General features: G+C 33.8%; 1 protein-coding gene across 7 annotated transcripts in view; it reads left to right on the top strand.

Annotated features, from left to right (window-relative positions):
* Positions 1-11,871, top strand: part of LOC135768879 (RNA binding protein fox-1 homolog 3-like) — a 291,731-nt gene extending 279,860 nt beyond the window's left edge. For 6 of the 7 annotated variants that reach the window (XM_065278235.1, XM_065278234.1, XM_065278239.1 and 3 more), the window contains 2 exons: positions 1,248-1,326; positions 2,906-5,958. In XM_065278235.1, the coding sequence (XP_065134307.1) occupies positions 1,248-1,326; positions 2,906-2,950 (124 nt within the window). In that variant the 3' untranslated portion in view covers positions 2,951-5,958. Of the gene's footprint in view, positions 1-1,247; positions 1,327-2,905; positions 5,959-7,400 lie in introns of those variants that run through there. The other variant, XM_065278237.1, reaches the window with a different exon arrangement.
* Positions 11,872-12,529: the final 658 nt, after the last annotated feature.

Below are 12,529 nucleotides of genomic sequence, written 5' to 3' on the forward strand. Positions count from 1 at the left end.
ACATAAAACTATTGCATGCTCACATAAAACTATCGCATGCTCACGTAAAACTATTGTGTGCTCACATGAAACTATTGCGCGCTCACATAAAACTATCGCGTGCTCACATAAAACTATCGCATGCTCACGTGAAACTATCGCATGCTCACGTAAAACTATCGCGTGCTCACGTGAAACTATTGTGTACTCACGTAAAACTATCATGTGCTCACATGAAACTATCGCGTGCTCACATGAAACTATCGCATGCTCACGTAAAACTATCCCATGCTCACGTAAAACTATCGTGCGCTCACATAAAACTATCGCGTGCTCACATAAAACTATCGCATGCTCACGTAAAACTATTGTGTGCTCACATAAAACTATCGCGCGCTCACGTGAAACTATTGTGTGCTCACGTAAAACTATCATGTGCTCACATGAAACTACAGCATTTAGTTTCGATAGTTTCACGTACTTGCGTGATAGTTTTATGTGCGCGCGTGAAAGTTTCACGTGAGCGTGCAAAACTAAACTAAAAAAAATTAAAGGTTAATAAAAAACGTTTAACTTGAGCACATGAAACTAAACTTTTGATTTTTTTACTCCAATGTCACCTTAGGGGCTCGGTACATTTGTGACTGCTTAACTAGGCACATAATATTAAAGTATCAATAAATTAATCAAATTGAATCGTAATTGCATCAAAAAAAAAAAATTATGTACCGGCAAATATCGCACGGCTGGCGGAGATAATTGATACTGTATCGTATCACAATGAACTGTCAGATTTACACCCAAATTTCTCATCCAATTTTTTAAGCATTGCATGCCTGCCTAATGGTGCAACTTCCTTAAAGGTGCTGTGCATAGATTTCAGTGGTACCTAGTGATGAGATTGCAAATTGTAACCAACGGATGAGTCCACCCCTCCCTTTCAAAACAAATAAATAAGCTACGGTAGCCACCACAGGACAAACAAATCGACGACACACAGTGACGAAACGCTTTATAGAGCAGTTTGTCCATTTAGGGCTACTGTAGAAACATGATGTAGACGTCCTGCGGTGTATGTAGATTAAATGGCTCATTCTAAGGTAATAAAAACATAATGGTTCATTATGTAAGGTCTTTATACACCCCTGATAATATAGTTATGTATATTATATAGCATTTTTGTTAATAGATCCTCGTTAAATGTACAGATTGCACCTTTAAAGTGACTTTCCTTTAACTCAGCGTGTGTTTTTATTGTCTGTCCACAGTTATGGGCGAGTCTATGCAACAGCAGATCCATATAATCATGCCATCGGCCCTGCAACCACTTACAGCGTGGGAACCATGGTAAAACAACAACACGTTTATTCTTCATATTTCTCAAATTGCCTTTGATCTTTGTTGTTTCTAAGAAGCTTTTCAACTTCCTGCTGTTGTGTAAATCAACGTTGTACCGCACAATTATAAAAATTCAATGTTTTTGTTATGACTGTTTTAGATGATGAAAGTATTTAGCAGGTGCACATCAATGGGTTAATGTCTGTTTTTAGCTAGCGTTTGCAGCATCAAAGATGAAAGCAGTAACGGTCCAATCAGAGAGCGAAAGGAGCTGCGTGGTTTTCTCTCTATTCACAACAACTGTAGGTGCATGTAATGCATGCAGCAGTGTGCCGTGGGACAAACGCAAGTAGACTGCTTTGAGTCAGAAATGCGACTCTGATTTGGCACTCCGGCATGCCTGCAGTGTTTCTCAGGACGTCTGCAAAACAAATGAAAAAAAAAACAGAGGCGAAATCAAGAGTAAATAAAGCTCCCCGGTGCAGCTGCTAGCTAAAAGCTTTCATTAATTAAGAGCTTTTATTTTAAACTCTCCTCATTTATTTTATTGACATATTGTGCTTCAGTCCTTGCAAATTTCCTTCCTTGCTCTTCCTCAGCACTAAGACAAATCTGCCTGTACAGGACGTTTGAACGAAAACAGGGGTGTACCCTTTAAAAAGGTCTTAATATATACCTTTAAAGTACTAATATGCACTCTTTAGGAACTTTTTGAAAGGGTACCGCTCCAATGTCAGGAGCACACGTTCACTCCCTAAAAATGCTGTCTATATAGGAAGCATGCGTGCATGTGTGTGTGTTTGTTATTGATGCACAAAAACAACTCATCCAGGATTACAGAGCGGTCAAATGATCTCTCATCTGTCGGGCAAAATGCACTTTGACTTTTTCTTCTTTAATCATAACTGATTCATGTTTAGGAGCGAGATACTGAGAGCTTTTGCTTTTAATAATTAGTTCCTCTGAGGTTGCATAAAATTCTCTTTGCTGGTTTTCCCAGCATCGTGAAATTGCAGAAGGCTCCCAACCAAATGAGGGTTTGTACCAGCAAGTGGATTCTCCTAAATTAGTCCGAATTATCCTTTGAAGGTCTAAGCAGTACCGCCGTTCCGTGCATGCACGCATCGCTGGGTGTTCGAGGACCAAAACAGCTGCAAGATTTCTGCATGCCCGACTTTAAAGGGAATATTTCGCAACGGCTTTGAAGCGCATTGGCTTTAATTTGATTTAATGTAGTTATGGGTCTCTAATACTTTCAGTTCTGCACAATGCACACAGCTACAGTAGTTATTAGCTCTGTAAAAAAGTACACCGGACTCTTGCCTTGATCTCAAGATTATTAACAAACTGAAGTTAAGGAAGAGTTTATAGAGTTCAGCTGGAAATCCGAATTGTAATGCTTTTACATTTTTGTCTGCATCAGCGTTTGCAAACACACACATGCATCAATCTCATTACAGAAATCAATGCTGTTTACGCCCCTCAACGCAGAACGCACCAGGAAGGAAATTTGATGGGATTGAATGCCGCCGTTACCGTGGTTACTAGCTTTCCTCTGATTGGTCGTTTGTCATCTTTGATGTTGCAGGCTAGCCTGTACAGAGGAGGGTACAATCGCTTCACGCCATACTAAACCACAACAAACAAACAAACAAAACCAATAAAACTTTGTCAACACGGAGTTCGGTTTCAAACTAAAATGCTTCCAGGTCACAGCGATGACCGACATCCGCTCAAGACGACGACGGGACGCTTTTCTTGTTTTTGTGTTGTGCACAGATGTTGTGTGGGATAAGAGCCTCATAAAGTATATATATATTGTACAAAATTGGCTTTGTTTACTTTTCGAGCTGTTGTTTTTAATGTTGGCAATGTTTACACATTTCTATATAATTCTGTTTTTTGGTCTCTCTACTTTGCTTGACTATTATGAGTATGAAATGGTTGAATATTTGGTTTATGATGTATATAGCTGCTAGTTTATTTTAAACTATATCTCAGGATCCTATTCAATGAAAAGGCAACTCAAAATTCACTTATCAAATATTGCCAGTGTATTTTTACCTGCTGTCCTCAGTAGTGTACGCCGTCAGGAAAAATTGTCAAAATATAGACACTAGCTGTCACTTGGGTGGTATCCTTTCAAAAAGTAAAGCTTTACATCTAAAGAGTTGATATTAGTATCAGAGGTACATATTGCTACCAAATTTATACATTTCTGTACCTAGTGATACATAGATAAATATTAAAGGGTACTACTGACCCGGTGACAGCTGGGGTATATATTATGACCATTTATTTGAAGCGTGTCTATGTGCATGATTGCACAGATGAGAAGACATGACGTTACAGATTTACCTCTGAAAGCTGTGAACTTGTTTAACTCACACAAACACAAATTTAAGTCTTTCATACAGCTTTGATAGAGAGATAGTTTCATCCTTCATTTATACGTTTCTCGTACATTTTAGTATAATATTAAACATGAAAATTATAAAATAACAAACTAAAAAGAATCAAAACTGTATTATAATTTCAAAAATGCACGCTTGGCATTTATCAAGCAGCTTCTTGCAAACCACACGCTTTACAAGATCCCCTTAACATAATAATCTTCATAAACCCCTCTGGTCTTTAAAATGCATGCTTGATTTTGCTTTCACAAAGACTTCAGCTCTTCCTTCTTCTTATTAAAATGTCTGTAAAAACTCTATAATCAGTGTTTCATCCTTTCAGATTTCATTGTGATGTTTGTTTGCAAAAGCTCACTTGGGTTGAATTCATAAAGGCAAAATGCTTTGTAAACTTTGTAATCTTTAGCTAAAAGTAAGTTTGAACGTTTACAAAGCAAACATTGCTCTTTTTTGAGAAAATGTAAAGTTATTGTACATTGTTTTTAATTCCTTTTTTCCTTTCAATCCTTTATGCAATGATTTTTACCAAATTTAAAAAAAAAACTCATTGGCTGAACATAATTCAATCATTTGACAGTGGATCCACGTGATTGGCCCACGTTTTCTCAACATGAAATTAACATGTAAGCTCTACTTAATTACTTCACATCGATAGAACATGACTAAATAAAACAAATACTTCATGTAGCACAACATGACTGATTCATGTAAACCCAAAAAGATTTCCAAATAAAAACAATTAGTTAAACTTAATTCATTTCTACATTTGCTCTCATTATTCAGTGCCATGCAAACCATTCTGTAAACCTAAATTTAAAAAGATCACATTGAATTAATTTGTTTAAAACCAGTAAACTGGATAATAAGCTAAATGTATTATTTTGATTGTTTGCGATACTTGACTGAATCATGTTGCTTCAAAATGAAAACATCAAGTTTAGCCAAAAAGTTACAATTTTAATTCAGTTTAAACTGCATCAATTGTGTTAAAATTAATGGTTTAAATAAAGTTAACTTTTTTTGAGTGCAAATAAACCTCTGAAGAGCCTCTATAGTTGCATATTGACAGACTGTGATAAACTGATCTCTTCACATATATATCAGGTGTGTGTGTGTGTGTGTGTGTGTGTGTGTGTGTGTGTGTGTGTGTGTGTGTGTGTGTGTGTGTGTGTGTGTGTGTGTGTGTGTGTGTGTGTGTGTGTGTGTGTGTGTGTGTGTGTGTGTGTGTGTCTGTCAGAATATCATCATCTGTAAATGCGAGACTGGACTACAACTACAACAGCTTGTGTGTGTTTTTAACACTATTAAATATCTCAAGTACTGGTTCTTCCTCAGAAGTCTCACTGTACTGTAACATAACTTTGTTTTTCATTGGATTGATGTCGCACATGTGTGAAGCCTTCCAATCAGATATAAGCTAGCCTATTAGATAAAACCTGCTGTGCAATACATACATGATACATGATCTGAACGTATCATCTCAAAAAATACTGCCGCAGAAAAAAATAAAAGACCACTCCAGTTTTGACTTTAATAATAATAATGATAATAATAATAATAATAATTTTTTACATTTTGACTTTAATCATCATAGATGTATTGTGACAGTTTCAGTCCAGTCTCTTTTTGATTTTCAACAAAAGCAAACCTTGGGAGTGACATAAAGTCAACCAACAGCAAATGTAAAAGACCCATGAAAGATGTGACTAAAAATCAGGGTTTTTAAAAAAAAAAAAAATCCTAAAATACATGGAAAAACATATATATTTTGTTGTTGAGAAATGAATTTGAACTCTGCACTATTGAAGATTGGAAAACAAATTATTTTGACCATGTTTTCCCCTTTTCAATTTTCAATAAATCAAAAAGCAAATAAAATCCAGCTCAGTCTCACGAAATTTCATTATATAGTCACTCTATTTTTTGATTCTTTTTTTGTGATATTATTACAAATTTCCGCGTTTTTTTCTTGATTGTATAACGAATTCCTGTTTTCGTGTGATTATCATATATTGGTTACTCAACTGTTTTGTCCTATTTTCTTACCATTGTCGCTTCGGTTTAGGATTAGATTTGCATAAAATGACATCCCAACCCAAACCCAACTCTAACTTTACGCCAGGCGACATATAAAAAAATTAATCAGAAAAAAAATGTATAAACCAATGTATAAAGTGACATTCTAATGCAAGCACCAAATCTAACCCTAAACCAAAGTGACAATAGTTTAAAATATAGGAAAAAGCAGTTGAGTAACCAATACGTGATAATCACACGAAAACAGGAATTCATTATACGATCAAGAAAAAACGCACATATATCACGAAAAAAGAATCAAAAAATTACGTGACTTTATCACAAAACCTCGTGTAAAATAAAAACCTCGTTTTTATTAAGAATTTATAATGTATATGACAGAATGTATAAACTAAAATATGAAAAGTATAGAAAAGTATAATTTCACTTAAACGCATACGTATAAATAGTAAATCATTCGTTGAAATGGTCTTTTAATTTTTTCTGTGGCTGAACATGTGTTATTTTCTCTGCAATATCCAACCAAAGAGAACTAAAACATCAAAGGTTTATAAATACTGTATGTAACATGACATGACAACATTTTATAATGAAATATATATGTGTGTGTCTGTGAAAGTTTGCCCACTGACCACTCCATCTTACTGAAGTTGTAAAAAATATTCAGGATCTAAGCTTTTTTATTATTATTATTAACAGTATTTTACTCTGGAGACAGGACAGATGCTCTGTTGTCCATCTCTGATGTTGTTGATGCTTATACACTGTATGAGTGATTTAATGTTTATTTCTCTGTGTTAGATTGGTTTAAACATGAAGTTGCCTTTTTTATTTGATTATATTACTTTTTAAAATATCTTTAAATGTATTATGTATCTATTCTGCAATTATCATGAAGTCTACATATCAGCACAAAACAATTGATATTAATATAACTGATGTAAAGTCCTGTAGACTGACGTCTATTTACACTTCAGGGTTCAATTCTTCTGGACCGTCTTGTTTACTATGCTAAGCAAAAAAATATATTAAGAACAGCACGTTGAAAAAAAGATAAAAGCAAAAAATGAAGCTTTGTGAATATGTATATATGATGCTCTTCATAAATGTTGAACATTAGCTATATAGTGGACTTTCTCAAGATAAACAGTTGATCTTTAAACCATGTTATTTTCATTGTATTCATTGATCCCTCTGTGAGTTGTAAGTACTTTGGTTTGATATTTTGAACTGCAATGTATATGATATTGTCTTATAATATTATTATGAAACATAATATTTGATGTTTACATATTCATTATATATAAAGATATATTCAAGTTCATTATAATTCATGAATATGTCAAAATAAAATAAAGAGCTTACAGTACCAGCGTTTATAAATAAAATAGCAACCATCTGACTTGGGGTGCCATTTATTTCTTATTACGATTAAGCAAAAATACATATAGATTAAAATATTGTCTGATTTTGAGTAAATAATGGCAAAAATTTATAAAATGCATTAAACTATGTGAATACGGTTTTGTTTTTTCAGGCACTGTACATTTTTCTGTAAAATTGATTTAATCAGATTTTACAGCATCACTTTTATGAATTTGCTCTCATCTGTTTGTGTTTTGTTCACCTCAGTAAATACAGTTAAAGATGGACAGAGACAGAACTGCACCTCAGGACATCAAGACACACGATCATCATGAGGAAATCCAGAGAAAAACAATGAAGAAAATTGTACATTCAACTGGAAAATAACGAACAAGAATGAGACGGCTATTGAAAGAACCAATGAAAAACATCTGAAAACATCTTATTTTTTATATATTTGCGTTAATGAAGCGAAGCAGTTCATGTACACGAAGAGACGCGTTTACGTTTATCTCAGTTGAAGATGGACAGAAAATTGACACTGATATGAGTGTGCAGGGATTTTTGCCCACATTATCCACCATAATATATTTTACTCCACATGGACGGGGCTTATGTCCTCATCGCTCACTCACCATTTCATCCTCTTCCTGTGAAGAAAACTCATTGGTCCACTTCCAGCTTCTGATTCGTTTATGTGGATAGAGCTACGCATTCACTTCCTGTGGCTGATGTCATAACTCTCTGATGATTGGCAATGTTGCCGACCAACTTCCTGTGTCGTACCTGATTCAGACTCTTTTATTATAAAACTAAAGATGTCAATTTCTTATCAGTATTCTCCAGCTATTAAAGTCGACAAGGAGGGTGAGTTTGTTCATACTGGTTGATAAACGCACAACTGCAAAACAAGAGCCTCAGACAACAGAATATTATACGAGTCAGAAATATAAAATGTTTTTTTTTTTGAGTGCATCTCAGTGATGTCAGGGTTGTAGTTTATGACAAGAGGGCCGCGCTTGTGAAACACGAGATTTGCATACAAATGATTTACACTATGCTGGGGTCATGACGCAAGTCCTTGGAGTGCATTACTATATAAACGCGTTTACTTTAAACCAGGTGAAGTATTCCCAGCCAAAATAAATGAAACGGATGCATCTATAGTCTTTAACTTAGAAAGAAAAGTATTATAGGATTATTATAGTACTATATGAAAACTATATCCACAGATTTACCTACATAAAATGCTTCCTTTAAAAATGATGTTTTACAAAGTGACTGTTAACCTGTTCTCTGGTAAATACGTCAGCTATACGCAGTATTTCAGGGGGGTGTAACAAACAGAGGATTTTATTTAGGAAAATGGCTTGAATTTTTAAAAGAACATTTTCCCGTTCAACGTGTTTTCAAGAATGTATTCATATATGTTCAGAGTGTATTAGTAGATGTATTTGTACATAGATAACACATATCTATTATTGAGTATTGGGAGTTGCGTGAAGTGGCTGTGTGTGTGCGCGCGTGTGATACGCTGTTTTTATATTTTATTCCACTCATAACTGAATCGTGCTTTATTATCCAGCCTGTACTCTGTGACACATTTATACACTTTCACAGTCTATTGTTGATATATATTGAGATTATTATACCCTAGAAAAAACTTTTACCTTTTTAGATTTAAATGAATATATTACTTATTATATTTACAAAGCCTCATAAGCTTTGCTTAGGTTGGAGTTTATCTGTAACCCCGCCTCTTCCATAAAGTTCTTTAAACAGTGATTGGACAAATCAGGCATTTGTGACCCATGTTGCTCTGATCAAAGATTTCAGAATTATTTGAAATCAGTTTGGTTTGATATGATGCAGATCTCTGAGAGTTATTTCCTCTCTAGAAAGATCAAGACTTGAAATGTTTTTTTTAAACCAGGTATTTTCAAACTGGGGTCCAGGGACCACCAGGAGGATCTAGGGGGTCCCCAGAAAATGTCATAGTATTTTTTATGTATTTATTATGTGTTTGTTTAATTTCTTCCCACATATATTCCAGTATTGTTTTATTTGCTTTGTATCTTTCTAGTGTGTTTTCGTTATTACAGTGTCCTCACTGGGATTTGTAAGGCAGTATCCTTGTAAAGCTGCCGTGAAAATAAATTGTCAAAGTTGCTGCAGTAAAAAATACATTTGAATTGAAAATGTTTCTCTTTAGGTTTATACATATAGCATTACTCTAAAGCAGTGGTTCCAAAACTGGGGGTGGAGGATTTGGGGGGTCCCAGTTTGGTAACATTTTATAAAAATTTAACAAAAAATTAACCAACAGCACTACATTGTATAATTTAACATGTTTTGTTTTGTTTTAATTAAAACTAGCAAAAAAATCTGCCAATGTGGTAAACAAATTGAATTAAGTGTTTAGGTAAAAAGTTTTTTGCTTATCCCATTGGCAGATTTTTTTCCGCTTGTTTTATGCACAAATTCACTTAAATTTTATATTTTTTACTTATTATCTTATGTAATTTTGTTCATCAAGGAAAACATCTTAATTTATGAATTTTTAGATACGTTTTGTTTAAGATATGTTTTGTTCAAATTCTAAGTTTCGGATTGTTTTAGGTCATAATTTTTCTTTGGGGGACGGCTCAAAGGGATGCACACTAAACACCTCACGCTAAAAAGTTTGAGAACCACTGCTCTAAAATGAGGTTATACTTGTTATACGTAAAAATACGTACATTTATATATATTTTAGGTAGGGGGTCGCTCACAAAAGGTTTATCATATTTAGGGGTCACTAGTATCATGAGGTTTGAAAACCCCTGCAAAATGACTTTCTTATTTAGTTTATTTGTCTTGTTTTTAGTACAAATATCTTATACATTATAATGACCACAATGACCTAAGAAAATATCATATTTACGGTGAATTTTGTGATTAAAACTCCCAAAAAAATCTGCCAATGGGGTAAACTAAATTTTATTAAGTGTTTAGGTAAAAAGTTTTTTGCCCCATTGGCAGATTTTTTTTTATGCACAAATTCACTTAAATTTGATATTTTTTACTTATTATTTGAGGTAATTTTGTTAATCAAGGAAAACATCTTAATTTAAGAATTTTTAGATACATTTTGTTTAAGATATGTTTTGTTCAAATTCTAAGTTTCAGATTGTTTTAGGTCATGATTTTTCTTTGGGGGACGGCTCAAAGGGATGCACACTAAACACCTCACGCTGAAAAGTTCGAGAACCACTGCTCTAAAGTTTGGTTATACTTGTTATACGTAAAAATATGTACATTTATATATATTTTAGGTAGGGGGTCACTCACAAAAGGTTTATAATATTTAGGCATCGCTAGTATCATGAGGTTTGAAAACCCCTGCAAAAATGACTATCTTAAAATTCTTAAATTAAGATACATTATGATGACCTAAGAAAATATCATATTTAAGTGAATAGCATATTTTAAGTGAATTTTGTGATTAAAACAAGCAAAAAAATCCCCAATGGGGTAAACAAAATGTAATTAAGTGTATAGGAAATAAAGTTTTTTGCTTACCCCATTGGCAGATTTTTTTTTGCTTGTTTTATGCACAAATTAACTTAAATTTGATATTATTTACTTATTATTTGAGGTAATTTTGCTCATCAGGAAAAAACATCTTAATTTAAGAATTTTTAGATATTTGTACTGAAAACAAGACAAAAATACTAAGTAAGAAAGTTTTTTCAGTATGCTTTAAACACAAATGAAGGTGACACAAACAGAGAATAGTTATTAAACAACTGAGTGGTGCTCAGAGATATATTATACCACAATTATAGAAATAAAACTGTCAATCTCTAAAAACAATTGTACAGAAAAAACGTTGTAAAATAGCTGAAAATATGCAAACCGTACATTTGAAAACCTGTGTGCTCTTACTGTGTAACTCAACCAATCGGTGTTTGCGTCATTGAAGGATGAACAATCGATGAGTGATATTTACTGTGCATGTGCTACAGTATCACATAACAAATCCATCATAACTGAAGAAAACATGTTTACAAGCAGGATTTTCTTTGTCCTTGATGTCAACACAGTGAATAGACAGACAGACAAAACACATATATGCAAATGAACTGTACTGACAACAATCTAGAGTTTGATAAATCAAAGTAAATACGAATCATATTTCAAGATGTTTACATGACCTAACAAATCATCAGCTTATTAAAGGATTGGTCCAGGTTTAATGCAGGTTAAGCTCTACAGTCCATCTCATATCTTCTATTTAAAAGATGTTACCAAGTGTGAAGAAACAAAAAGGTTTGTTTAAGAAAAGAGAGACAGCATCTCTCTGGTTTTACTGTGGTAAAACTCTTGTTTTTCTATCTTTACTCTGTCTTGTAAATATTGGCGTTCTCTCTTCTTTCCCCAGCCACCAAAATCTTGTATTTTGTTCTAAAAGAGTAAGGTTTATTTGTAAGGATTTTTTAAATCTCTCATTTTTGTAAGCATTCGAGGTATATTTAAAAAAAGTGAAAAATATTTAAAGATCAAACTGTCTTTGAATCCCCCATGAGTTCAGTGAATGTATCAGTTTTTCTTTGTCTTGTAAAATCGTTACAAGTCTCAGACAAAACTTCTGTTTGTTATTCTGACATAAAAAACATTATGATTATTATTACAAGTATTATGACATCATATTTATTACTACCCATTGATATGACATCATCATTATTACATTAATAAACTTGTCTACTTGAGTTTATTTGTCCGAGTGTGTGATGTTTGGAGTTGATTATTTGGTGTTTGACAACATGATGTCTTGTATGTATGAGACTGTATAGAGTGCCACAGGGATGACATATTTTTGTACGCCAACCTTGAGGTTAGGGTTCGGTCCTAGAGAGCCGCAGTCCTGCATATTTAGCCTAAGCACTGATAATCTAACCTGCTGTCTAAATCCTAAAGACATTGATTAGCTTGTTCAGGTGTGTTTGATTAGGGTTGGAACTAAACTCTGCAGGACTGCGGCTCTGTAGGACCGAACTTGCCTACACCCGGGTTAGGGGGACACTGGTTCCCTTGGCAAAAACCCATTTATTCTTCCCATAGACTTTTAGATTATCACAAAAAAATAAGCTTTGTGTTTAACCAAAGTTTATGACACTTTTTGTCCAACAAGACAAAAAGCTTTGTCTTGACACTTTTTGTCTTAACGTTTTGTCCAACAAGATAATCTTTACAGATGAACAAAACTTTTATGAATTTTGACAACTAGAAATAAAAAGCTAACTTTACGCTCCAAGTGAACAACACCACGGTCTCTCGACATCGACGTCACGCTTTTTCAAACTTTATTTAACACATTTAAGAACATGTTTCCTAATAAGAGCATAGAGTAGGCT

The sequence above is a fragment of the Paramisgurnus dabryanus genome, chromosome 3 (assembly GCF_030506205.2).
Source record: "Paramisgurnus dabryanus chromosome 3, PD_genome_1.1, whole genome shotgun sequence".
NCBI lineage: Eukaryota > Metazoa > Chordata > Actinopteri > Cypriniformes > Cobitidae > Paramisgurnus > Paramisgurnus dabryanus.